The sequence below is a fragment of the Acomys russatus genome, chromosome 22 (genome assembly GCF_903995435.1).
Source record: "Acomys russatus chromosome 22, mAcoRus1.1, whole genome shotgun sequence".
In the NCBI taxonomy this organism is placed as follows: domain Eukaryota; kingdom Metazoa; phylum Chordata; class Mammalia; order Rodentia; family Muridae; genus Acomys; species Acomys russatus.
Window position 1 is genome coordinate 26,016,460 of NC_067158.1, and position 27,232 is coordinate 26,043,691.

A 27,232-nucleotide genomic window follows, 5' to 3' on the forward strand; every position below is an offset into this window, starting at 1 on the left:
TACTTCTCTTCTGCTGTGATTAGAAACCATGACCAAGACAGGTTATAGAAGAAAGAATTTATTTGGAGCTTATAGTACAGAGGGTGAGTCTATGGCAGCAGGTAGGCAGGCCTGGTACTGGAGCAGTAGCTGAGAATTCACATCTCGATTCCTAAGAATAAGGCATGTGAGAGAGAAGAGGGAAAAAACTAGCTAACTGGGAACATCTTGGGCTTCTGAGACCTCAAAGCCCACCCCAGTGACATACCTCCTCCAACAAGTCTATACCTCCTAGTCCTTCCCAAATAGTTCTATCAATTGGGGATCAAACATTCAAATATATGCGTCCATGGGGTCCATTCTCATCCAGACCACCAGTGTGCTTTATAAGTAGCTATCTTTCCACAGTAGCCTTACGTGGGTGATACTCAGGAGGGTAGGACCACAAAAGGGTCCCACCTTCAAATGCTACCTTCATGGAAGTTAGAATTACATACAGCCTGTAGATTATCAATTACTGAGAGATGCGTTTTGATATTGGAATGGTAGGTTTTTTGTATATGTTTGTTTTGTTTTGGTTTTTTTTTTGTCCTTCCAGTTCTGCTAGGCTTTGATAATACATTTTACGTAGGGGTAGTTTCTGTGGCTTACTAGGGTTCACAGATTTTCTGTTATCTTATATCTGTTTTAGAATTTATGTATTTTTTCACTTTATAGTGGATACTTGTTTTTAACATTTCCTTAATTCTCTGAATAAGCTGCAATCCTGCTTAGATACCTTTGTGTGCTAATCTGATATGTGGGCCAAGAACCACTGTCTTGTGACTGTTCTTTTCTGGCATGTCTCAGTTCTTTTTGTTAAAAATTGAATGATTTAGGTAATAGAGCAACTTTGTATTCTAAGATTTCCTTTGGGGTTGCTGTTTGTTTGTTTGTTTTTGTTTTTTGCCGGGGGTGTGTGTGTTTTCTTTTTTTTTTTTTTTTTTTTTTTGCTTTCTGTGGTCATCTCTCTGAAGGTTCCTATGTCCCAATACATCTGTGTGTAGATTGGGGAACATTTTCCTTGCTCAGATTTTACTCCAGTGAATGAACTTTGGTGAATTCTTCCTCATGCTATGAGTTCATGTCTGTGTGTACACCGTGTCCTCCTAGTCAACCACTGAGTTGTGGATAGCTTATGGAGCATTGCACAGCTTTCTCATATCCAGTCTCCCTAATGTGTTTCTGTTTCGTTCACTTCCCTGTCCATTCCCACTGAGTCTGCTGAATGAAATAAGAAAATAGACAGGACATGACTGCTCCTAGGTATGGGTAGAGTAGGTTTATTGTAGATGTGAGGGAGCGCATAACCAGAAGCAGGGACATCTGGGAGAATCCAGAGTGAACATGACCCTGAGCTGGGCCATGTGTGGAGAAGGGAGAGGGAAGATCCAGGAGAGTTGCTGAAATGTCAGGCTAACCAAAATGGCTGGATTATGTAAACAAGGGCAACCAGGGGATAGGCAGCCCAGCCGCCCGTGGGATGGAGTTTACGGTAGGGGCTATGATAGACCTTCCATACCCTGTAACAGCTGGGACTAAGGGATACTGGGAGAACCTGGTGGCCAGGTCTACTTTGATGTTAAATAAACTCCTAAGCTATTTATCCCAGGTTTGAGACCTAACATCTGTTAATTTTGGCTCAGCTCTTCTTGACACTGAGCTGCTCTCTTTGGTAGCAGGGCTTCTTTACTTTATTTCCCTGGTCTCCATGCTGCATGTTGCTCTCTGCACTAGAGCTAGGACAAGGAAAGACCCTGGCATTAAGTCCAGATTTTTCCTCTCCCCCCCCCCCCCCCAAAGTTCTGGCTATCTTAAAATAAAGACTTTCCAGGGTTTGGCTTTGACTGAATTCTAGAGCCTGAAGTGTTATCTTTATCGTCTGTGTTCAGTTTCACATTTGCTTTGGTATCACTGGTCTCTTCATTCTGCCCCAGCTAGCATCCTGTCTACCCTTCATGGGGGCAGTTTCATTGTAGCTGTTGATTGTATGGTAGGAGCCAGCAGAGATCAGCCACTCAGTGTTCCTGTTCTCTTTGATCCCAGTTTCCTCCTAGCTTCATCCTTCTAATACCTTTATGGGGTCCCTTGTTCCTGCTCACTTGGGTCCCTGATCACTGGCTGCTGCCTCTTGGAAATACCCATTTGGAAAATAAGGCTCAGTTCTCCTCTTTACCACCTTCCTTGTTACCAGCTTTGGCATGTGTACTTTCCCCTGTGAGGGCTCTGGTTAGCCCATGGTGAGCCCTGTATCTTTGTGTTTGCTCTGTAGTATCTAACTGATTGCAGCTTAATACATGCCATTCTTTGTTCTACATTAAACAAGTTTTTGATGTTTTGTTCTGTTTTGGTTTTTTGAAACAGGGTTTCTCTGTGTAGCAGTGACTATCCTGGAACTCGCTCTGTAGACCAGGCTGACCTCGAACTCAGAGAGAGCTGCCCGCATCTGCCTCCTGAGTGTCCAGCTAAACAAGCACTTCTTTTTCTGTCCTTTTAGGCAGAACAAACTCCGAACACTTGTGAATGCCACGTTTGTAAACAAGAAGCTTCTGGGCTACCTACATCAGCAATGACTGCTGGAGCCCTGCCTCCTGGCCATCAGTTCCTGAGCCCAGAGAAACCGACACATCCTGCGCTGCACTTGTACCCTCACATCCATGGACATGTGCCCTTGCACACTGTTCCACACCTGCCTCGACCGCTCATCCATCCCACCTTGTATACAGCACCCCCCTTCACACACAGTAAGGTAAGCCAGGGCAGGAAGGGCCTGGAAGTTGTTCAGGAGCAGTTACTTCAGCAGATAGGAGTGAATATGCTGACACCCCTGTGCAGAACAGCATCTGTTCCTGATTACATGGGCTGCAGACATGTGCTTTGGCTATAGCCTTCAAAGTTCTTGTAATGTTGAGTCTTTACAATGTATAGGGAAACAAAAAAAGTCATGATTGAGTCACTAGAATTAGAGTTTTCAAGTGATGTTGCTAATAGGTTGAACTCAAGGATCCTTAACAAAAGTCCATTTTTCTACAGATGGCTTGACTCTTGCCTTAGCATAATACATAAAATGAGTTGAAAACAGCTTGAATTCTTGATGTTTTGTGGGCATACTTTTTAGCTTTGGTATGTATACTTACCTTTGACTAGGGCCTTGTCAAAATATGCAAGCTGAAGAAAACCACAGTGTGTAATGCAGAGACCTGAGGCCATGGAAGTACAGCTGGAAGACAGAGGAGGGTCCTCAAAAACCTCCCTGCAGAGAGCCTACTTAGGAAAAGCAGTGAAAGTCTAGAAAGTGGTCAGATTTGAAGATAAATTTAGAGATAATTTAGAAAAATTGGCCTGAAATCCTGTGTAGACCAGGCTATCATTGAACATGCAGTGATTCTCCTGCTCTACATCCCTAATGCTAGGACTATTGGTGTGTACCATCTCCAGCTGATTCACTCCTCATACCTTAGACTGCCTTGGCCTTGCTTTGTTGGCTCATCATAATAATGAGATTTTGTTATGTTGGTTATTATGGTTCTAATTTGGCACTAATCAATCAAAAAATATAATCCTCAACTATATTAGTTCATTTATTTAAAACATTTATTTAAAGGGATTGGTTTTCCTGGATTCACTCTATGGTATTGTATGTGCGGCCAGTAATTGGGTTCTTCTGTGTGTTTGTTGGGGAAGGGCACAGGTGATTGATTAACACCACACTTACAAAAAAAATAAGGTTTGAGGCGGCTGGAGATGGCTCAGAGGTTAAGAGCACTGGCTGCTCTTCCAAAGGTCCCGAGTTCAATTCCCAGCAACCACATGGTGGCTCACAACCATCTACAGTGAGATCTGGTGCCCTCTTCTGGTGTGCAGGTGGACATGCAGGTAGAGCACTGTATATGTAATAATAAATAAATCTTAAATTTAAAAAAAAAAAAAAATAAGGTTCATGTTCACTTTTAATAAACTGAACTTCAGAAGCTACCCAAACCTATGCTTGGGTTTTGTTCGACATGAGTATTACCCCATTTGAATATGTAACAATGTCTTATTAGCAAAATGTTTTCAGAGCACTTTCAGGTATGTAATCAAAGCTAGCCTGTGTTTGTGAGGTTTGTGGCTTATACCCTCCTTTCCTCTGGGTGAATGTATAAGGTGCTGTCCACTTCCTAATTTTTCTAAATAGAGCTTTTACTAAAGAATGTCCAGTGTATGGTTTTGCTTATTGAAAGTGTTCAAGAATTAGTGTTTGAAAAATATTCTAATAGAGAGCTGGAGAGATGGCTTATCAGTTAAGAGCACTGACTGCTCTTCCAGAGGACCCAGGTTCAATTCCCAGCTGCCACATGGCAGTTCACAACTGTCTGATACTTCATGTTCTGATACCATACACCGACATACATCCAGGCAAAATACCAATGGACATAAGATAAAGTAAATAATTGTTTTTAAAAATTCTCATAAAATAACCAAATTAATTGTTCCCTAAGTCTATTGGGAACACTCTTCTCAGCTGTTTACTGGTTTTCTTCCTTATTTGGCTTTTCCTGTCTCCTTTTATTTTTATTTTATATACGGGTGTTTTGTTTGCATTTCCGTGTGTACCACATGCATGCAGTACTCCCAGAGGCCAGAAGAGGGTGTCAGATCCCTTGGGACTGAGAGGTATAAATGTTTTACCTGCTTGTCTGTTCTCCACCTGTGTGCCATGGAGGCTAGAAGAGGTTATCAAATCCCTTGGAACTGGGCCTTATAAATGTTTGTGGAGCCAGAATGTCGGTTCTGGGACTCAAACCCAGATCCCCTGGAAGAAGAGCCAGTGCTTTTAACCACTGCGCCATCTCTCTGGCATACCTATCTTTTTAAAGTTTTCTTTTTTGTTTTGTTTTGTTTTGTTTTCTTCTTCTTTTTTTTTAAAGACACAGTGTTTTTCTGTGTAGTCCTCGCTGTCCTAGAATTCAGTTTGTAGACCAGGCTGCTCCCAAGCACTGGGACTAAAGGCTTGTGCCACCACATCCAGCTCAGATTTGTTTATTTTATGTGTAAGGATGTTAGAAGAGGGCATTGGATCTCTTGAACTAGAGTTTATACACGGTTGTGAGCTTCTCTATGTGGGTGCTTAGAACTGAATCTAGGTCTTCTTTGCTATCTCTCCAGCCTCTGACTCTAGCCTTTTATAAGAAAGTTAGGAGCCGGGCGTGGTGGCGCACGCCTTTAATCCCAGCACTCGGGAGGCAGAGGCAGGCGGATCGCTGTGAGTTCGAAGCCAGCCTGGTCTACAAAGTGAGTCCAGGACAGCCAAGGGTACACAGAGAAACCCTGTCTCGAAAAACCAAAAAAAAAAGAAAGAAAGAAAGAAAGAAAGTTAGAAGTCTCCTATAAAAGGGTAAAGAAGAAAACCCTTTTTAGTACCATTTTGGTATTTGATATCCATTTCTTTAATCCTACTAAACTGAAGGCAAATGCAAAAGACTTATGTAGGAAGGCAGACACAGAGATCTACCCACATATGGTGAAGGTCACACAGAAACCTAAAACTGTATAATTAAACCATGTTTGTTGCTTCTTAGTGTCATGACTATGCACTGATCCGTTTTATTTTATTTTTAATTTTTTCTTTTTCATTTGTGCCTGTTTTGACTGCATGTATATCTGTGAACCACAAGTATTCCTGGTGCCTGCAGAGGCCAGAAGAGGTCTGACACTGGATCCTCTGGAATTGGAGTTACAGCTAGCAGCTGCTGTGTGGGTGCTGGGACTCAAACCCAGATTTTCTAGAAGAACAGCCAGTGCTTACAACCACTGAGCATTTCTCTAGCCTCTCCACTGATCCATTTTAAATATGTTGTTGAAGGCGTTTGTTGTTGTTGTTGTTGTTTTTAATTGTGCTGTTGATAGTGCTGTGGCTATGTCTCAGTGGTGGAGTGCTTCCTGACATGCAAGACACTCTGAGAAGTATCTGCGGTTGATGAAATGCTTAATGAATATCTGATGTAAAAATGTAGGTTTCTCTAAACAAGCCTGTATTTTCTCTTACCAGGCCTTGCAGAATTGGTTTGTATCATTTGAGTTAGGCAGACTTACTTGAATGCTGTAGCTATGACTGTTTAAACACGTAGTATGTTAACAACCCCACAGAGATAGTAGAAGGATCCTCTAGACACAGGACAAGCTGTTTTTGAATGGTGCAAGCTTAACTTCAGTTCCCTTGCAGGATTCTCATAAGTGCTAAGCGTGGTGTCTCAGTATAACTAAGACAACCACTCACACTGAGGTTCTTGGGTTAGCCTGTGTCTCTGTCCTTTGCTGCTTTGTTAGAGTTTCTGCTGTGGTGAAATCACAGTTATTGCTTGTAAGATTTAATGTCATAGCCGGGGGTGGGGGGTGCACGCCTGTGTCCCAGAACTCAGGAGGCAGTGGCAGGCGCATCTCTGTGACTTTGAGACCAGCCTGGTCTAAAAAGAGAGTTCTAGGACAGCCAGGGCTATTACACAGAGAAACATTGTCTGGAAACAAAAACAAAAAAGGTTTATTAATGTCATGGTTGTAATTTTTGTTTTAACTTGCACTCTGGCCATTTGTGGCTAAATATTTCATACATAAAATGTTTAGAATGAATACTATGAAGATTTAATTTCCTTAAGATTAAAAATATTACTGGGTCTGGAGACATAGCTCAGAGGTTAAAAGCACTGGCTGCTCTTCCAGAGGTCCTGAGTTCAATTCCCAGCAACCACATGGTGGTTCACAACCATCTATAATGTGATCTAATGACCTCTTTTGACATGCAGATGTACATGCAAATAGAACACTGTATACATAATAAATAAATAAATCCTTAAGAAAAACGCTTTCAAAAAACTACTGATTTCTATACCAATGATACATTTATTTGTTAAGGTAGATGTGAACTATATAAAAGTTTTTTTTAAATGACAAGAAAAATACTGCGGTGAAATAACAGAGAAAATAAAATATAGGCCTAGCTTCACAAGGTCCCAAGTTCAATTGCCAGCACCACAAAAACAAACAAGCAAATAAAATTGTATTATGGACTAGAGTGCTAGGCAATGAACTACACCTTTGTTACTCTTGAATTTATTAGAGTGTTTACGGCCCAGGAGTGAATGTTTGCTGAGTATGGTGACTCACACTTATAATCCCAGCAAAGGCAGGGGGACCTCTGTGAGTTTGAGAACAGTCTGGTCTATATAGCTAGTTCTAGGACAGCCAAGGATACAAGAGAGACCCCATCTCAAAAAACCAAGAGGTGACTGTTCCCTATGAGCTAGAAAAGATTGTGTATTCTGTGTTGAGTAATCTATAGAACGTGTTGTCTCCAGTTGTTGGGCTTCATTCCATCCTTACTTTCTGCCTGCTTGATTTGCCCATTTTTAATAGATGGGATTGGAGACTCCAATGATGGTAGAAAGTTTTTTGTTTCTCTTTGCAGTCTTCTCTGTTTTTGCTTCACATGCTTGTATATGTCACTGTTGGGTTCATCTGTATACCCTTGTTTTAGTTTTGGTGCTTTTACTTGATTTGAAATCTTTTTTATTTGCTCCACTTCTACAGTTCTAGGTTTGTTTCAACCTTTTGACTATATTGGAACAAATTAATATTTCTGAACATGCGTAAACAAATATTTCTTTAAGACTCTGCTTTCAATTCTTCTAAGAATATAATTGTTGGATAGTGCCTTACTGTTTTCCACCTAGACTATGCCACTTTTCAGGCTTGTCTATCCATTGTGCACAGAATTTTTCTTCTCCACATCTTCATCAACACCTATTATTTTATTTTGATATCCATCTGATGCCTGTGAGATGATATAACACTGACTTTGCCTCTTCCTGCTGAGCAGGTTGAGTGAGGTTTTAAGCTCCTGGCCTTCCCTCTCATCTCCATGCTGTCCTGCTTGTCTTTTTGTTGTTTGTTTGCTTTTTGTTGTTTTGAGACAGGGTTTCCCTGTGTAACCTTGCCTGTCCTGGAACTCTCTTTGTAGACCAGGCTGGCCTCGAACTCACAGAGATCCACCTGCCTCTGCCTCCTGAGTTCTGGGATTACAGGCATGTGCTATTCCACTGGCTCCTGCTTGTCTCTTTTGACTGCCAGTGCCATTGGAGCTTTGTAGTGCATTTTGTACAAGTGTCCAGCTTTGCTTTCCGTCAGGATAGTTGTGATTATTTTCTTAGGCACTGTTCAGTTGACTGTGAAGAGACACTATGGCCAAGGCAAGCATTTAATTGGGGGCTTGCTTACAGTTTCAGAGGGTCAGTCCATGATCGGGCAGGGAATATGGCAGCATACATGTGGCTGGAGCAGTTGCTGAGAGCTACATCCTGATCCACAGTCAGAGAGACATTGTTTCGTCTTGGTTTTGGAGACAGGGTTTCTCTGTAACAGCCCTGGCTGTTGTGGAACTTGCTTTGTAGACCAGACTGGCCTCTGTGACACTACTAACAACTCCCCTCCTAAAGAACCACCCACCCTGCCTATGGAGACTCTAGCATTTATATACCCTCCCAGAATTCCAAACATCACACAGTTGCAGAAACTATCTGCGGCTGGCAAAAACATGCCTCTGCTAGAGCATGAGGCAAATTATAGTCAGCTTCTGCAGACAATCCAAAGCAGCCTCATATCCCCACACCTGGGGTTAAAATGAAAGCACATTCTTACATTTCTAGTTTTCTTTCTTTGTTTCTTTTCTGTTTGGTATTTTTCTAGACCATTTCTCTTTGTAGCCTTGGCTGTCCTGGACTCTCTTTGTAGACCAGGGTGGCCTCAAACACACAACTATCTGCCTCTGCTTCTTAGAGTGCTGGGATTACAGGTGTGTACCACCACAACACATGCCTGTTTCTGTGTTTTTTTAAGAAACCAAAAATCCAGAATTGTCACTACAGGGGCCTTTTTTTTTTTTTTTTTTTTTTTCATTTTACATCATGCACCCCAATCCCACTTATTCTCCCCATCCCTTTGTACCTTCCCTCTGCCCTTGCAACCAACCCCCCCAAAGGAAAAAAAAATCTATGCTGTATCACAGAGAGGCCCACAGTATGTCCTTCTGTCCACATTTTTTTACTTGCAGATGTTCATTCCAATGAGTCATTGGTCCAGTTCCAGGCCTCTGCCTTCTGCTACCCTCTTCTATCTGTTACTGGATCCTCATTGGAACTCCTCTTGGATATCCTGTTGTTGCCCTGTGTCATGGAGATCGTGTCGCTTTGGATCTGCAAAACCAGCCCCTTCACTCACTCCAGTAGTTCATAGATGGGGTAAATGTTGGTGTGTGCCAACTCAATACCCCAGATCTAGGTTTGGGTGGTAGCTGAGCTAGTCAGCTCACCAGCTCTTCCGACCCTACACTACCAGGGTGAGCTCTCCAGCGCTGCCCTGGCTAATTCACGCAATGCCTCAGCTGGCAAAGGGCAGAGCCAGCTCTCCTGCTCTCATGCCCTTAGGGCCAGCTCTCCTATGTCCATACCTTCAGGGCCAGCTCTATTATGATGCCCAGGCAAGGTGCAGGTGCCAGTTCTTCAGAGGCTGGCTCATCCCCAAACCCCTAAGCAGAGTCAGCTCTACTGTGCTGCCCAGGCGAGGTACAGGGGTAGGGACCATTCTTACTCAAACTACCACAGTTATAGGCCCTTGAAGATTCTATGTGACTTTTAAGATGAGTTTTTTTCTACTTTGAAAGAAAGTCATTGGTATTGTGACAGATTGCCTTAAGTATATAGAAGATGTGGAATTAGGGCATGTTGATAGTAGTTTCTCATGGGCACAGCTTGCATGTCTGTATTCATTCATCCTCTCAATTCTTTGGTTAATTTGTAAATATTCTATTCCATTTTATGCTATTTTCTAGTTGTTTGGTACATAAAATTGCAACTGATTTTTTTTTTTAACGTCTACTTATCTTGGTGTAGGTCTAAATTCATTTATTAGCTCTAATCATTTTTTGTTTTGTTTATATCTGAAACTTTTAGGGTTTTCTTCCTCTACAATTGTATAATCTACACAATTCTTTCCTTTCTTTCCCTCACCTAAGTAGCCTGGCACTGGTTAGTAATCCTGTATAGAATAGAATTGATAGAAATGTACCTCAACTCTTGAGGATTGACCCTTGGGCCTAATCCCTGCATGCTAAACATGCAGAACTTGAGTTCTGTCTCTAGCCCTGTGACTACTACACCTATAATGCTGTGTCATGAGTTGGGTAATTTGAGTCTTGGGTTTTGTTTTGTTTTTGCTTGTTTGTTTTCTTTTGTTTAGTCTCAATTTTGTTCCTCTTTACAAAGAATGATCCATCCATCCATCTACAATTTATCTTACTTGGAGCTGTAAGATGGTTCAGTAGTTGAGAGTGCTAGTTGCTTTTCCAGAGGACCCAAGTTTGGTTTGCAACATCTATGTTAGGTAGCTCACAACTTCCTGAAACTCCAGACTAGGGGAAGGCAGTTCCCTTTCTTGGCCACTGAGCGCAGGTGCGCGTGCACACACACTAAAAATTTTAAAAATCTTTTAAAAAGTTGGGGGGGGGGGTGAGGGAGAGAATGAAAATGAATTCATAGAGTACAGAGAAGGGTATTGAATTCCATGGAACCCAAGTTAAAGACAGTTGTGAGATGCCCAGTATTGTTAGTGGGAGTCAAATTCATACCTTAAAAGAAAAAAAAAAAAAAAATACTACTAACCAGTGAGCCATCTCTCTAGTCCCTGATCTTTTGGTTTAATTTATTCTCTTTCATTATCCCACCCTAATTATTATGATGATTATTATTTGGACAGACAAGGTCTATTGTTGCTGTTTTTTCCTGGATGTGTCACAAACTCAGTCATCCTCCTTACGTCTTTCAAGCAAGCCTAGCTTTAGAAAAAAAAAAAAAAAATAGAAGTTGATGTTGCCATAATGTAAATTTCATCCTTTACTTTTGCTTTCTATCTCACACTTTTTGGGGGGGCGGGTCTATCATCCATTGATTTCTGACTTTTTCGGGCATTATTTTTCTTAAACATTTATTTACTAGGTGGGTAGGGGACTAGGTATCATGTCACATGTGTAGAAGTCTGGACAAATTGATAGAGTCCATTCTCTGCTTTTACCATATGGGTCCCAGCAATCAAAATTCAGATGTTCAAGCTTAACAGCAACTACCTTTATCTGCTGAGCCATCTTGATCGATCTGTCTCTTCACTTTTAACTTTCTAGGTATTTAAAGTAGTGTCTATGGCTGGACCAATGGCTCAGGGATAAGAGTATGTGCTGCTTTCCCAAAGGACCTGAGTTCAAGTTACAGCACTCACTCACATTGGGCGGCTCACTAGCTTCAGGGTTATCTGATGCCTCTGGCCTCTGTGGGTATCTATACTCCAATGCACCCACCTCCCAATACATAATTAAAAGTAAGAAAAGTAAAATTTTTTATGGATGTCTTAGATAAATATAGTTAGTTGAGTTTCTTATACCTTCTGCTTCTGTTTTTCATTGACGTTTTCATATCATTTCTTTTTTCTATTTTTATGAAACGTCACTGGTAGGAGTAAGTTTTTCATTATTTGGATTATCAATTATGTAGCTGTTTTATATTCATTTTCAAAGTCTTCTGTTACACTTTTGAATATCTTTTGATACATTTGTAATACTTACATTTAACTGTTTTGCAGTTGTCCTGGATTTCACAGTGTTCATTAACTAAATTCCCTTTGAGATCACACTGTTAAGCCCTCTATACATGGCCCAAGTAGTTTTCCTTTTTCCACCTTTTCCACATAGCATTCGGTACATGAGTTGATCTCCCAGACAGTTGACTTCACGTGAATTAGGAATATGAAAAAATATTTCATGTATTTATTTATGATCTTTATGTATGTGGACCCTGCCATCTGACCTCTACTTTTCTTTCTGCCTGACGAGAGTCATTTAGTTCCTTATACTTTTGAAGTTTGTTTGTTGTTGTTTTTTATGAATACAGCATTCTTCTAGAGTATGCCTACACACCAGAAGAGGGCACCAGGTCTCATTATAGATGGTTGTGAGCCACCCTGTGGTTGCTGGGATTTGAACTGAGGATCTTTGGAAGAGCAGCCAGTGCTCTTAACCTCTGAGCCATCTCTCCAGCCCTACTTTTGAAGTTTTTATTTGTCCTTCACCTCCCCCACCCCGCCCCTCTTTCTGTGTAGTTCTAGCAACTCACTCTATAGACCAGGCTGCCTCAAGCTCAGATATCCACCTGCCTCTGCCTCCTGAGTGCTGGGATTAAAGGTGTGCACCACCACCACCCAGCTCTCCTTCACTTTTAAAGGATTAATGTACTAAGTGCACAGTCTTATGTGTGTGGGTTTTCTTTCAGTGTTCTAAGTATACTTAACTCGATTGTTTCCATGCTTGGATGGTTTCTGAGATAGCCAGTTTAATTATTTCCCTTTCAATTCAGATCAGGCATTGGGGAGAGATGGAGTGTGGAAAATAGCTCATGATAGGGGTTTTGTTGTGATGTTCTACGTGGGCTTTATGTTAGGGGTAATGTTTGTTTCCTCTAGTCTCAGAATAATGGTGCCAGTACAAAGGTCTTATTGCCTCTTTACCATCCCTGGGAGCTATTGAATAATCTCAGAAGGGGTGGGGAAAAAAAAAAAAAAAAAAAAAAAAGAATAATCTCAGAAAAACAAAATTGCAGACTATTTGTGTCAACTTTTTCTTTCATTTTTGTTTTTTTGAGACAAGATTTTTCTGTATAGCCTTGGCTGTCCTGTACTCAACTTTGTAGATTAGGCTGGCCTCAAATTCACAGAGATTTGCCTGCTTCTGCCTCCCAAGTGCTGGGATTACAGGCATGTGCCATAGTGACTGGCAAATTTTCTTTCTCACCAGTTAATTTTTGTTATAAATTGGAGAACACTTAAAAATTACTGCTAATCGAAGGTTTGAATGTGTGTGAAGAGTCTAATTACATGGGTTAATCACTGGTGTACTTATAAAGCAGAGTCCTTAATGGTCCACTTACAGGCAGCTGCTTTTTTCAGAAGGAACACTATTAAAGTCATCAGGCATCATGTATAAAATCATTGAAAAAAAAATACAGCTTTTTTTGTTGCCTGTTCTTTGACGTTTGCCTTCAGTCTCTACAACTGTGCCTCCTCTTTGAGTAGGTGGGCTTTGGAAGAAGCATGTAAGTAAAATATGTAAGAGTGTGGCTGTTGGGCCCCTTAGTCTTCTAAACTAAGCTATGCTCAGCAATCATTTATTGAACACCCAGTATGTGCCAGGCTCTGTGCTGCATTTTAGGAATACCCAGGTCAGTTAATCCTGGTCAGTGTTTTCAAAAGAGAAGGAAAACCATCATCAGAAAATATCAAATGCTATGGCAAGCCTGTGATGTGGCTCAGTGGTAAAACACTTGCCTGGTATGCACAGGGCATTTGGTTCAAGCCCCTGTGCCACAACAGAGAGAACACCTTGGCATGGCTCTTGTAACTTGTGGATAGACATAGGGTAGGAAAGTAACCCTGGAGAGCAGATCTTAGTGGAGCACAGGGTCATCACAAGTAGAGGGCAGTGGAAAGAATGAACAAAAGTCTAGACTTGCGTGTGGTAAAGATAAGGGACCAGAGGGAAGCCAGACAGTGTGCAGCTGTGTCTAAGGAGAATCTCAGGAAGCTCTTAAGTAGCTTAGATCTCACCTCACACCCCAGGCTAGCAAGCCAGCTAAAGTATGCTGGGCAGGTATTTCTGCCCCTTAGCCAAAGGTTGCCAAATTACCTGTTCTTATCAGCCAATCTGAGCCTGGTACCTTGTAGCTTTTTATTACTTTATGGAACCAACTGTCTATTAAAATGTAGTTTCATTATTTTCCTTGCTTTCGCTCCCTGGAGCTCCCATGCCAAAACAGCTTGGTTAGGCTCTTGCTTTTGAGTGACCCATCCAGGCCTGTTACCTTGTCTCCAACACTTTTAGATCTCAAACATTTGTTCTGCTTGTCTATCTCCAGTCTACCTCCAGTCTCTCAGAGTCCTCCAGGTTAGAGGACGGTCTGTGCTATACCCATGGACTGCATGGTAGAATGGGTGTAGCTGGTGGGCTATGGCACAGTCTTAGTAAGTATAGGAATCCGTCTTTACCCTCACCAAATGCTTCTTTGCAGGCCAGGCAGTGTACTCACCAAAAACTCTGGGGCAGGTATTTCTGGATTTCAGTTGAGAAAACTAAAGCACAAAAGATTGAGTGCTATGTCTGAGGTCACACAGCTACTAAAAGGGAGGCAGAGAGTTTCTCTCTACCTCTTGTTGACCATGCTGTCACAGTAAAGCCAGGGAGTACTTGCAGGTTCACTCCCAGCCCCCTTCTTTCCTTACCAATTTTACCCATTATATCATCATTTCTCATCACCTAACCAGGAGCTTCAGCACATCCTTGCCACAGCTGACCTTTCTAGCAAACTGACCAGATTGTCTTCTCCTAGCTTGACACCTTTATGGCTCCCTTTCCTCTTCAGGATAGTAATCAAACAGTTACCTCTGTTGTAGCCTCTACTGTCCACATCTGATGGGTCATCCTCAGACTCTATTTTCCCCTTTTTTCCTCCATCTGATCATCACCTGCAGTTGGGAATTCCCCTTAAGCCCTCACACTGGAGTCTGCAGAATCTAGTGATCGTTTATGCGTTACAAAGAGTAGGATCACCAGGTATGATAATGCTTCCTAATGCAAGGTCTGTGGCTTGCCCAGGGCGTGGTCCACTCACTCATTTCAGTAATGCTTGACTCTACCAAAATAACACAGAATTGTCCAGGGCTGGGGTACAAGGCTAGGCTTCTTTGGGGGGGGGGGGCTCCAAGACAGGTTTCTCTGTGTAGTCTTGGCTGCCCTGGAACTCACACTATAGACCAGGCTGGCCTCTAAATCAGAGATACGCCTGCCTCTACCTTCCAAGTCCTGGGGTTAAAGGTATGTGCCACCACCACCTGGCCAGGGCCAGGATCTTAATGCCCCATTTTCTTATGAGGTGCCTTTGATTTAGGAGAAGGCAGACCTCAAAATACCAGGCTACAAGTCAGTGTTGCATTCTATTATGGCAGGTGAAGTAGGAGGAAGCTAGATCCCAAGGTCTTAAGTGGGAGGCTCACTTAGGTCCTGGGTTGGATCCTGAATAGCCAGAACAAAACAGTGGCAGCTTTTCTGGGATGGTGGCATCTGGGCTGAGTCTTGGGAGTGCATGTACGTGAAGAGGTTCCAGAGCTTGGACACAAATGAGCAAGTGAGAAAAGGAGAGATTGGAGAGGTGGAGTCCAGAAAGAAAGATCTGTGTGCCCAGGCTTGCTGAGCAGAAAGAGATGGTCTTTACTTCTCTAAGGTATCATGGGATATGGAAGGACTGTGATCTGAAAAATAGCAGAAAGATGCCTCAGCATTCTAAATAAAGATCCCTTAGACTGCTGTAAGGAAAAGGACTGGTTGGTATGAAGCCAAGATCCCAATGTAGAGGCCAGCATGACAGTGCAGCTGTGTGGATGCCACAGCTCTTCCAGGACTTTCTAAGGTATCAAGCAGAGAAGGCCCTAGGGCACCCAGGTGAGTGAAGAGAGCTGCCAGCAACTTGGCACTTAGTAAATATGCATTGCTGACTGGCCCACTGACTGTATCCCACTCCCTTTCTCTGGCCTCTCAGGCCAGTTTGCTGATGAAGTTGGAATGACTCACTCCCTGGAAACGGGAGTAAGTCAGCCTCGCATTTTCACAGCACAGCCAAAATCCTTCTAGCTCTTCAGATCTGTGTTGCTCTCTTTGCACAGCTCTAAGAGTTGAGAGTTAAAAACGTTACCATTGTTATCAGTGCTTCTAAACTGATTTGACAGTGTTGATCAGTACAGTGTCTAAAGAGACCAAGCCACAGAACAGCTCTTATGTGTGTGAACCACATTTAAAGTGTGACTAGACAGGAATGTTAGAAATGGCTGAGTTGTCTGAAGGCATCAGGGACCCTTGGTTAAAGGTTAAGCGATATGTACAGCCGTCCTAAGTAAACCTCCACTCCAGTATTTGTGAGATGCGCTCCCCATGGACATCGGCTTGTGGGACGCATACCCTTCACGGTTTCAGTCACAAATTGTCTGTCTGTGGTTGAACTACACAGGTATACAGAATATTAATTTTGATATGTGATTAGAACTTTTTTTTTGTAGGCTTTACCGCCAGCACCTGTTCAGAGTCACACAAATAAGCCTCAGGCATTCAATGCATCTCTTCAAGACCATATTTACCCGAGCTGTTTTGGGAACACTCCAGACTGGAATAGTTCTAAATTTATAAGTCTTTGGGAATCAGAAATGATGAATGATAAGAACTGGAACCCTGGCACTTTCTTGCCAGATACAATTTCTGGTAAGGAATTCATTAAAACTTTCTTAAGGTTTTAAATACCCTGAGCCAAGTAAGATGGTCATCATTGCACTCCCCAGCCCTGGGAGGCCCTGGGGCCTGGCATCCTACCCACCATTCCACATTTGTACTGATGGCGTCTGCTGCATTGATTCACAGAGCTAACACTGGCTCCGTGCTACCTGCGAGCACAGTGAGCCACAAGATGCTGCCCAGCCACAGAGGATCTAGTCTTCAGGGTCTGTGTCTGGCCTGTAGTTCTCAAATAGTGATGACCACCAGACCTCAGCTCAGTGCGTGGGGGCAGGGAGATTGTAACACATCCACTTGAATGCTGTGACTCAAGTTCCTATTTGTGATTTCTGTATTGGCCCTAAAGGGCTCTCTCCCTTCTAACAAGCACTTTCCCCTCAGCTGCCTCAGTTGTTGAGGCTCAGCTATCACTTCAGTCTTAGCTCCAGGGGCAAATGGGATGAGTTGATACCCACACCTCTTTGTCTTCAGATGGGCAGAGCCCCTGGTCAGTCACCCCCTACCCAATCTTGAATTTGCTCAGAACAGAAGCTAGTCCTGACATCCTTATCTATACTTGTAGGGATTTCTAGCTGTGTGACCTTAGGCAAGTTGCTTAGCCTTTCTAAGCCTCAGTTTCTTCATCTTTAGCATGGGAATAACATTTCCAACCTCAAAAATGGGTTTCAAGGCATTCAGTGACACTGGAAAGCACCTAGCACAGGAATTGGCACATAATAGGTGCTCAATAAACCTTCTCTAGAACAAAAGCATCATCTCAGAGGATTCCTAACTTCAGTAGCAGCCCCAGTGTCAGCATGTTCTTTAGGAGATTTTTGCTAAATGCTATTTCTCTTAGAGATTTTAATTTTCCCATTTTCTCCAAAGGAAGTGATATATTAGGGCCAGTGCTCTCAGAAGCAAGACCTGAAGCCCTTCCACCTCCACCCAACAATGAAGCTCCTGCAGTTTCAGACATGAAAGAGAAGAAAAATGCTGCAAAGAAGAAGTGTTTGTACAATTTCCAAGATGCTTTTATGGAAGCAAATGAAGTTGCCATGGCAAACACAGTCGCCATGGCCACGTCCTCAGCTACATCCTCTGTATCATGCACAGCCACCACAGTGCAGTCTAGCAGCAGTCAGTTCAAGGTGTCATCCAGAAGACCACCTTCCATAGGTAAGGACCCTGAGAGCCTTACAGCCTCTCAATTTTTACACCCACCCATGTTGGTACTATTCAGCCTTTCTAGGTGTTTGTGTTCAGGTTGGAATTTTAGCTGCTATCAAAATAATACCCTTGTGTTGCTGAGCTCTGTGTCTTGCCTTTAGCCTTTGTCTTCTGTGATGGGCATAGATCATTGCTTTCTGGGCACAGCTACTGCTGAACAAAAAGATTTGTGCAAGCCAACAAGATTAGCCTGCTTGTGTAGAGGAATGTTAAGTCAGAACATGCCTGCTCTGGCAAGAGATCACATCCAAAGACCTTCTAGGTCTGTGTGATCAGGCTGGAATACAAACAGGCCTTTAATCCAGGAAACAGAGGCAAGCAGAGCTGAGTTCAAGGCCAGCCTAATATAGTTTCAGGTAAAGAAAAGTTTGGGTCCAGGCATACCTTTAATTTCAAACAGTGAAGGTAAAGATAGTTTGTAGAAGGAAGCATCCATGTTTGAAAGTGATGTTTGAGTGGCAGAAAAAGTGACACATCAGAGAAAGATTTGACAGAATAGGATATACCCAACTCTGAGGAGAACAAAGAAGAAAGGGAAGCTGCTTATAGGAGCAACACAGAATGAAAGAGAGGCAGTTTACCAGGACAGTAATAGAGAGATGGGTTGCAGAGAAAGACAACAAGCTAGACGCAGGTGAAAGTAGAACAAGCCAGGACCCAGGAGACTAGAGTAGATTGCTGGAGTTAGTTTGAGACCAAGCAGAGAAATTCAGAGACTGAAAGAAAAGCCAGACTAAATAAATCTGCTTGGAGAGGAGTTTGAGCCAAAACAGCCCAGAGCTCAGTAAGAAGAAGAAAGGGTGAGCTTATTAAGCAGTAAGTCTCAGAGGTGGAAAACATTCTAGGCCTAGATTAGATTGTACGGAGGCTAGAAGCTTCCAGGACTAGGACTAGGTTAGCAGGAAGAGGCAGTAATCATCCCAAACAACAGTTGAGCCAGGAGAACAAAAGTTTCTTTTACATGCTAGCACCCATACAAATTATTTATGGGCAAGTAGAAGGGGCTCAAAGCAAATATATGTTTATAGAAACCTGAGGCAAATGTGTGGGAGCTGGTTGGTACCTCTTAGAATCATGATTGTCCTTTCCGAAGGGCATAAAAAAGAATGTGATGAACCTTGACACTCAAAGTCAGGAATCCCTGGTGGTGTTCAAAGGGGCTCCTAAGATTGAGAAACTCCTCTTTACGGAAGCATAGATAGAGTAGAAAGAAAGTTATTACGCTTCAGTCAGCAGTCTATTGGCCGATATAGATCAGCTTAATCAGGGAGAATTTTTGTTTCTTTTCCTCTTATGAAAAAACAATCTTAAGAAGGACGTGGTTATATCCATCTTGCCAGGGAACTCAGTGAAGCAGCTGGTCACACTGCATCCATAATCAGGAAGCAGAGAGCCATGAATGCGTACAGACGCTCAGTTCAGTGACTTCAGAATATGTAGTCCAAATTCACCTGTCCAGAAAACTGTTCCATTTGCAATTAAGATTGGACTTCCCACAGCAGTTAAAGTAATGAGAATAATCCTCCATTGGCGTGCCCACAGGTCCATCTCCTACACAATTTCATCAAAAGGAGTGTTTCTTTTCTTTAGGGAGGTGAGAGATGAGACAAGGTCTCTTTTGTTTTGTTTTGGTTTTGGTTTTGGTTTTTCAAGACAGGGTTTTTCTGTGTAGCCTTGGCTGTTCTGGACTCACTGTGTAGACCAGGCTGGCGTCGAACTCACAGCAATCCACCTGCCTCTGCCTCCCTCTTTATGTTAAGTCTAGGCTGACCTCAAATCCATAGCAGTCCTCTTGCTTCAGCCTTCCAAAGATTATACTGCCAGGTGTGTGTGTGTGTGTGTGTGTGTGAGAGAGAGAGAGAGAGAGAATGAGAATGAGAATGCGTCTATTGTAGGCTGTGGCCACAATGGAGAAAGCACAGATTGTCTCAAGAGCTCAAGCTGGAGCACAGCTTACAATAGATATCAGGACTAGATCTGGTGTGTGTATGTGAGAAATAAATGTGACCAGTCAGGCTGAAGATGAACAGGTGGCATTCTTTAATTTATTCTTTCAAAGTTTCTCTAGGTCTGAACATCCTCCCTGCCCCCCCCCCTTTTTTTTTTAAAAAGCCTGACGTGGTAGCACACTCATATAATCCCAGCACTTGGGAGATAGAGGCAGGCGGATTGCTGTGAGTTCAAGGCCAGCCTGGTCTACAAAGTGAGTCCAGGACAGCCAAGGCTTCACAGAGAGGCCCTGTCTCCAAAAAACAAAAAAAACAAAAAACAAAACAAAAACAAAAAAGAGGGTAAAGAAATGTAGTTAAAGGCAGCATGTTTGTTTTCTTCAGCCAGTGGCAGTCTCTCTTGTATCTCTACATGCAGGTGATGTTTTTCATGGCCTCAACAAAGAAGATCACAGACATTCAGCACCAGCTGCTCCAAGGAACAGCCCCACAGGCCTGGCCCCGCTCCCAGCCTTGTCTCCTGCTGCACTCTCTTCAGCCTCCACACCTCACCTTCCAAACCTTGCTGCCCCATCATTCCCCAAAACTGCAACCACAGCCCCTGGGTTCGTGGACACACGCAAGAGCTTCTGTCCTACCCCTGTGGCACCCCCGCCCTCCACGACAGATGGCTCCGTCAGTGCCCCTCCCAGTGTCTGCAGGTGAGCCATAGAGCCCAGGTTCCTATGAGGAGGCTGGGAGCCATGCTGCTCTAACATAGCTACAGACTGTGCTCTGAGTCCAGGCAGGTGATAAATCCAGTACAAAAGAGAGGGACCTCACCAACAGAGGCCAAGGCCACAGAGTTGGGAGAGACTCCACTCTCAATCTCAGCCTCTAGTTCTTCAGAGGAAAGAACAATGGCCCAGCTGCCAAGACTAGGGTCAGGGATGCTGACTATCTTACTGGTGGTATTAAGGGTGTGGTGTGCCTTGCTTGTTTTTTTAAGTTGTATTTGCTGTACATTGGATAGACTCTACAGAAAATTTACAGGATGCATATTACTGAAACTAATACCACGCACAGTGGTTTTGTTTGTTTGATTGATTTTTAAATAAAAGATCATTTCTTTTACCTTTGAACTTACCTGTTAGAGGCACTCACAACCCTCATTAGGGAACCATTGGTCTTAAGGAAGTCAGAAAAGTCATGTGTCCATCCAGTGACTACTGAGCACGCGTCTGCCCTATCTTCTAACTGAGCCTGCACTGTCTTGGCTGATGACATATGATTCTCTGTACCCAGAGCCATGAGCTCTCTTTGTTCCCTTAGTCTGAAAAATGAGTAGAACAGCAGGTGGGCACACAGAATAATTAGTATCTACAGGGTGCCTGCTTACTGATGAGCTGTGTGTGGTTTTGCAGTGACCCTGACTGTGAAGGGCACCGCTGTGAGAATGGTGTCTATGACCCGCAGCAGGATGATGGGGATGAGAGTGCAGATGAGGACAGCTGCTCCGAGCATAGCTCCAGCACCTCAACCTCCACCAACCAGAAGGAGGGCAAGTACTGTGACTGCTGCTACTGTGAGTTCTTTGGACATGGCGGGGTAAGTAAGTGCATGCAGTCAGTGTACTATGACCTAACAATTGTTTGACTCACTAAGTCTTTGGCAAGAATTGTGTGTCAAACTGGGCGTGGTGGTGCACACCTTTAATCACAGCACTGGGGAGGCAGAGGCAGGCGGATTGCTGTGAGTTTGAGGTCAGCCTGGTCTACAAAGTGAGTCCTGGGCAGCTAAGGCTACACAGAGAAATGCTGTCTTGAAAAAGAAAAAAGAATTGTATGTTAGATTTATTTGTATTATTTTGAATTATGTGTAGGTGTGAGTATATGTGGGTGTGTTCATGTGAGTGCAAGAGCCTATGCTTACAAGAGGCAGCTGATCTCTTGGAACTGGAATTACAGATGATTGTGAGCTGGGTGCTGGGAACTGAACTTAGTTCCCTGGAAGAGTTGTGTGTACTCTTAACCACTGAGCCATCCCCTTAGTGGGTTTTTGTTTTAACTATTTATTTTTATTTTATGTGCATTGGTGTTGTCCCCTGCATGTATGTTTGTGTGAGGGTGTCAGATCTTGGAGTTGCAGACAGTTGTGAGCTGCCATGTGGGTGCTGGGAAATAAACCTTTTAACCACTGAACCATCTCTCATCTCTCTAGCCCCCTAGTGGGTTGTTTTGTTAAAAAGACATGAAAGTAGGATTGGAAGGAGCTTGTTGGAAATAAAGGGTCCAGAGGGAATATAAGAAAGATGAGAGAATAATAGGATGAATATGATCAAACTATATAAATGTATGAGCTTTTATAGGTACTTCCAGGTGTACTTAGCTAAAGAAACAGGATTTCATCACTCATTACAAGTTTTCTCTTTATCACTGTGTTTTTCTTGTTGTTGTTGTTGTTGTTGTTGTTGTTGTTGGTTTGTTTCTGATTTTTGAGACAGGGTCTTTCTCCATATCCTAGGCTGACTTGGCAGGCTGGTCTTGAACCTGCAGCATCTCTTATACTTTGGGCTCCTCAGTGCTGAGATTACAGAACTAAGCCACCTGCCTATTGCTGCATCTTTGTATTTGCTTATAAGATGTTGTTTGTTTGTTTGTTGTTTTTCGAGACAGGGTTTCTCTGGACCTGCTTTGTAGACTAAGCTGGCCTCAAATTCACAGAGATCTGCCTGCCCCTGCTGGGATTACAGGCGTGTGCCACTGTGCCTAGCTGTTTATGAGATTTCAAATAATCGATAAAGTAGGTTGTTAATTAATACCCACCATAATTTGGCTCATGCAGTTTGTGGGTAGTTTGAACCCTCGGCTGTCCTGGATTTGCTTTGTAGACCAGGTTGTCCTCGAACTCACAGCAATCTGCCACCTCTGCCTCCCTGAGTTCTGAGATTACAGAATGCCACATGCCTGGCTCTGTGTAATTTTAAGGGTCTTTTGAGACTGGGTTCCTCTGTGTATCATTGGCTGTCCTAGATTCACTTTGTTGACCAGGCTGGCCTTGAACTCACAGCGATCCATCTGCCTCTGCCTCCTAAGTGCCACTATGCTTGGCCTGTGTATGATTTTTAATAGTAAGGAATATGCCAGTAGGATTGAAAACCAGATGTTTTTCCTTTTGTTTCCTTTGTAGCTCTGAAAATGAAAGTAAAGATTCATGAAGAGATACAGTACAGAGCTTACCAGCATCAAATGATAATTCTAGAGTTAGGATTTTAGCTTAGTGATAGAACGCTTGCCTAGCCAATGCAAAACTCTTGGTTTGGTACCCAGCTCTGGTGGAGGGGAAGATAATCCCACTGTACTAAGTAAAAATAGACATATAAATATGTGTATTGCTTCTCGGCTTAAATAAATTAATTTGTATATATTTTGGTAGATTTTCACAAATGTATACCGATTGAAGGTAGTAGTTACCAAAACTCAGCTTTTAGGTTACATGGTGATAATTAGGCTTTGCTTTTTTCCCTGCCATTCATAATATTTTCTTCTTCTTCTTCTTCTTTTTTTTTTTTTTTTACAATAATTATATTTAAGTACTATATATGTATTAAGTATTATAATTAGTATGTAAGTATATAGTAACTAATTTTGGAGTAAACAGGTTATTTTTTAGAGAGATATTCTGAAATTTATTACGTTCAATGTTATTAAAACTTGAGGCCTAGCTGGGCGTGGTGGCACATGCCTTTAATCCCAGCACTTGGGAGGAAAGGCAGGTGGATCTCTGAGTTCAAGGACAGCCTGGTCTACAGAGTGAGTTCCAGGATAGCCAGGGCTATTACACAGAGAAACCCTGTCTCAAAAAACCAAAAAGAAAAAAAAAAAAAAACCATGAGGCCTAATTTATTATATTTTTACCTTAGCCTCCAGCTGCACCAACAAGTAGAAATTATGCAGAAATGAGGGAAAAACTTCGTTTACGGCTGACCAAGAGGAAGGAAGAACAACCCAAGAAAATGGAGCAGATCTCAGAACGGGAGGGTGTAGTTGACCATCGGAGAGTGGAGGATTTGTTACAGTTTATAAACAGCTCAGAGGCCAAACCAGTCAGTAGTAGTCGGGCAGCCAAACGAGCAAGGCACAAGCAGAGAAAGGTAAGTCACTGCCCTGCGGGGGTCTCTGAGAACCCTGGTCTGACTCAGATGGCACAGCCTGAACTAGCAGTTGTTTCACTTTATGTCTTCTCCCAGAGTAGTGAGTTTGTAGCAGACTTCATGCAGGGTTTCCTGGCCGACGACAGGACAGCAGAGCCTCCACTTTTGTAGGAACCTTTCTTTCAAAGAAACAGAAGGAAGAGCTTTTGTGATGCAGGTAGATGGGTCTCTGAGAGGTTTAGAAGCTGAGAATAAAGACATGCCTTTGGTAGGAGACAGAGCTCCAGCCCACAGTGCCTGCGTGCCCCTTTCCAAGCTAGACCGCCCACATTTTTGTTCATAGTATATCAGTATTACAAAGGGTAAGGTTGGGCAGCTGTCCTTGGTGGAAACTTCTGAGCAATTTTCACCTCCCCAGAGGGCATAGCATGTCACTAAAAAGTAGACATCCACTTGCTCAGGTTTGGGCTGTGAGGACTTAGTCTCTGGTATGATTACTAAAATGAACTCTTCACTTAGTGAAACTTCTTTTCATCAGGTTGGAAAGCAGAAAGGCACCAGGGCCAGTTTGCCATGTGATTCTGAGTATTTCTGAAAGCCCTTTGCCCTTGTACAGTTGAGCATGTATTGAGATTTTGTCTGCTAGCATGGGAAGGGACTTTTAATTTTTTGGACACATTTTGTTTGTGTCTTCTTTATGCAGATCCATGTTTCAGCTTCAGTTCTCACCTAGGCAGCTAAGCTTGTCAGAAACTCAGTCAGTCAGTAAGCTGATTCCTTGCCATCCATACAAAGAGGTGTCGGTTTTCTAGGTGCTACACACACAGCACATCAGCTGTTTTGATTGGCTCTGAGTCTAAAGTAAGCATATGTTCATTAGATGGGTGAGATCTGACGGTTATTTTGGGTGAAATAATTGCAGCTAGGTACATCTAATTTTTTAGTTGTTACTGCCTCTTCAAAGTTTATTTTCCAATATATAGTTGATATTTCTAGTTTTAGAGTGACTTCTTTAAAAATTACATTTATTTGTGTGGGGAGGGGGTCATCATGATTTGTGTATGTCAGTGGTCAAATTTTAGGGTTCTCCACCATGTGGGTCTTAGGGATCAAATCAAGTCATTGGACTTGGTGGCAAGTGCCTTTACCTGCTGAGCCACATTAGTAGCCCTGTCAAGTTTTAGAGTTCTTACCATGGTCTTAAGCCATCTTCTCTTTTTTCATTGGTAGCTGGAAGAGAAGGCACGTCTAGAAGCTGAGGCCAGGGCACGGGAGCATCTGCATCATCAAGAGGAGCGAAAGCAGCGGGAGGAGGAGGATGAAGAGGAAGAAGATGAAGAGCAGCGTTTCAAGGAGGAATTTCAGCGACTTCAGGAGCTTCAGAAGTTAAGAGCTGCAAAAAAGAAGAAAAAGGAACGGCCAAGTAAAGACTGTTCCAAGTTGGACATGCTTGCTCCAAATTTCCAGGCAGCAACAGAGTCTATCTCTAACTCTGAAAACTTCCCCAATGGCTCATTAGAACAAACCGAAGAACCAGAAACCTCATCTCACTCCCCTTCCAGACACATGAACCACTCAGAGCCCAGGCCAGGGCCTGGAGCCAATGGGGATGCTGCAGACCCCGTGGACCCCAGAGACTCCAAGCTTCTGCTACCCAAGGAAGTCAATGGGAAGCAGCACGAGCCACTTGCGTTTCTCTTGGACATGATGCATCATCACAAAGAGGGAAACAACAAACAAAAGTTGAAGCAGAGTAGCAAGACCAGCAGCGAGCCAGCCAGGAAGCCCATAGAGCCTCCCAAAGCCACAGAGGCTCAGCCTAAGCCCCGGGCCCAGCCAGAGGTAAAGCCTAAAGTAATTGACCTTGCTCTCCTCACAGAGCAGAAGAGAGAGGAGAGGAAAGCCAACAGCAACAACAACAACAAAAAGCATCTGAGCCACATCAAAGAGGAGAAGCTGAACACTGTCGCTCCTGAGCCACCCTCCCCCAGCCAGCTACTGCAGAATGGCAGGCTGATTCTGGCCAGTTCTCCTCAGCCCAAGGGCAAGAATAAGAAAAATAAAAAGAAGAAAGGAGAAAGAACCAGCAGTTCAATTGGTAAATAAAGATCACAAGGGAACTGTTTCCAGCCTTGGCTGGTGGTGTTCTGTGTGTGTGAGCTCTCTACAGGCTGTACAGGTGGGATGTTGCTCATCTGTGACTTTTCCACCAATACTAATACTTACAGTTGCTACATTATTATTTTGAAATAATTTTAGACATAAAAACCTATAAAAAGTGCACAATATTTTTTTTTTCTACGTGTTTTTGATCTGTGGTTAGTTGAATACACAGGTACAGATCTTGAGAGTAAGGAAGGTGGCCGCTGTAACATCCCTTCCATCCTGGGTCAGCTTGGACTGAAGTTATGTTCACCCAGTTGTAATACAGTTGTGTTGATGGTTCCCATCTAACAGTAAGTTTGGATGCCTATGTCACAGTGAGTTCCCATGATACTCCAGTGCCTGGTGTGTGTTCTCAGACATTCTTGGATACTAAGAACTTGTTCACATGGTCACTGACTTACACAGATCTAGAACATTCTTGAAAGTAGTTGCAGAATTTCTGTTCTTACACTCTGGAGAAGTAAGAACTTTCTGTTTTGTACATAAAGGTAACATATGCTGCATGTTGTTGCCTCTTGCTGGTTTTTCTTTTTAAACTAGTTTATTCTACGAAGCATTTCATCTATGTTTAAAGAACTCTTCCTTGTTCTTTCTAATTGTTCTTCACAGTTGTTTGGAATATGCTGCAACCTCTTCAACCATTCTCTTTGGGTTGTTCCCAGAACTTTATAATTTCACACAGTGCTGGTCAGATAGCACGTGTACTGTTGCATTGTGGGATGCCTCCACACTCCCCAGCCATTCAGGATGCTCTCCTGCAAGCCACTTTGTGTGCTGCTGACCCACCACACCCAGCCAGGAGTACCATACTGGGCCTTGTAGCTTTTACCAGTCCCTCAGCTGGAATCCCTCCTCAATGTGGTTTTCATAGACATTTCCTTCTAACTTACAGTGAGTCGTTAAACTTCTACAGAAAGTTTGTTTTTATGCCTTTTTGTAAATTTTCTATTCATATCTTGTTTTAATTAGAATTTCTATTCTTGTGATAGAACACCATGACCAAAAGCAACTTGGAGAAAAGGATTTATTTTACCTTAAAGCTTGTAGCCTGCCATCCAAGAAGGTCAGGAGAAGAACTCAAGGCAGGAACTGAGGCAGAGGCCATAGACAAGTGCTGCCTACTGGCTTGCTTAGACTGCTTTCTTACAGCACCCAGGATCACCATCCCAGAGGTAGCACCATCCACACAGTCAGCTGTGCCCTCCCCCATCAATCAAGAAAACGCACCACAGGCCATTCTGATGGGCTCATTTTCTAAATGAGATTCCCTCTTCCAAAAATGACTCCAGCCTATGTTAAGCTCATATAAAACTACCCAGCACATACCTTTTTCTTGTTTGGTTGGGTTTGGGT

General features: G+C 43.0%; 1 protein-coding gene across 3 annotated transcripts in view; it reads left to right on the forward strand.

The window, feature by feature from the left end:
• The window catches only part of Fam193a (family with sequence similarity 193 member A), a 122,566-nt gene that overhangs the window by 80,813 nt on the left and 14,521 nt on the right, over window positions 1–27,232 (forward strand). For all 3 annotated transcript variants that reach the window (XM_051165016.1, XM_051165018.1, XM_051165017.1), the window contains 7 exons: window positions 2,516–2,767; window positions 16,195–16,393; window positions 17,291–17,581; window positions 20,000–20,282; window positions 20,985–21,168; window positions 23,483–23,713; window positions 24,944–25,811. In XM_051165016.1, coding sequence (XP_051020973.1) covers window positions 2,516–2,767; window positions 16,195–16,393; window positions 17,291–17,581; window positions 20,000–20,282; window positions 20,985–21,168; window positions 23,483–23,713; window positions 24,944–25,811 — 2,308 coding nt within the window. The remainder of the gene's footprint in view (window positions 1–2,515; window positions 2,768–16,194; window positions 16,394–17,290; window positions 17,582–19,999; window positions 20,283–20,984; window positions 21,169–23,482; window positions 23,714–24,943; window positions 25,812–27,232) is intronic.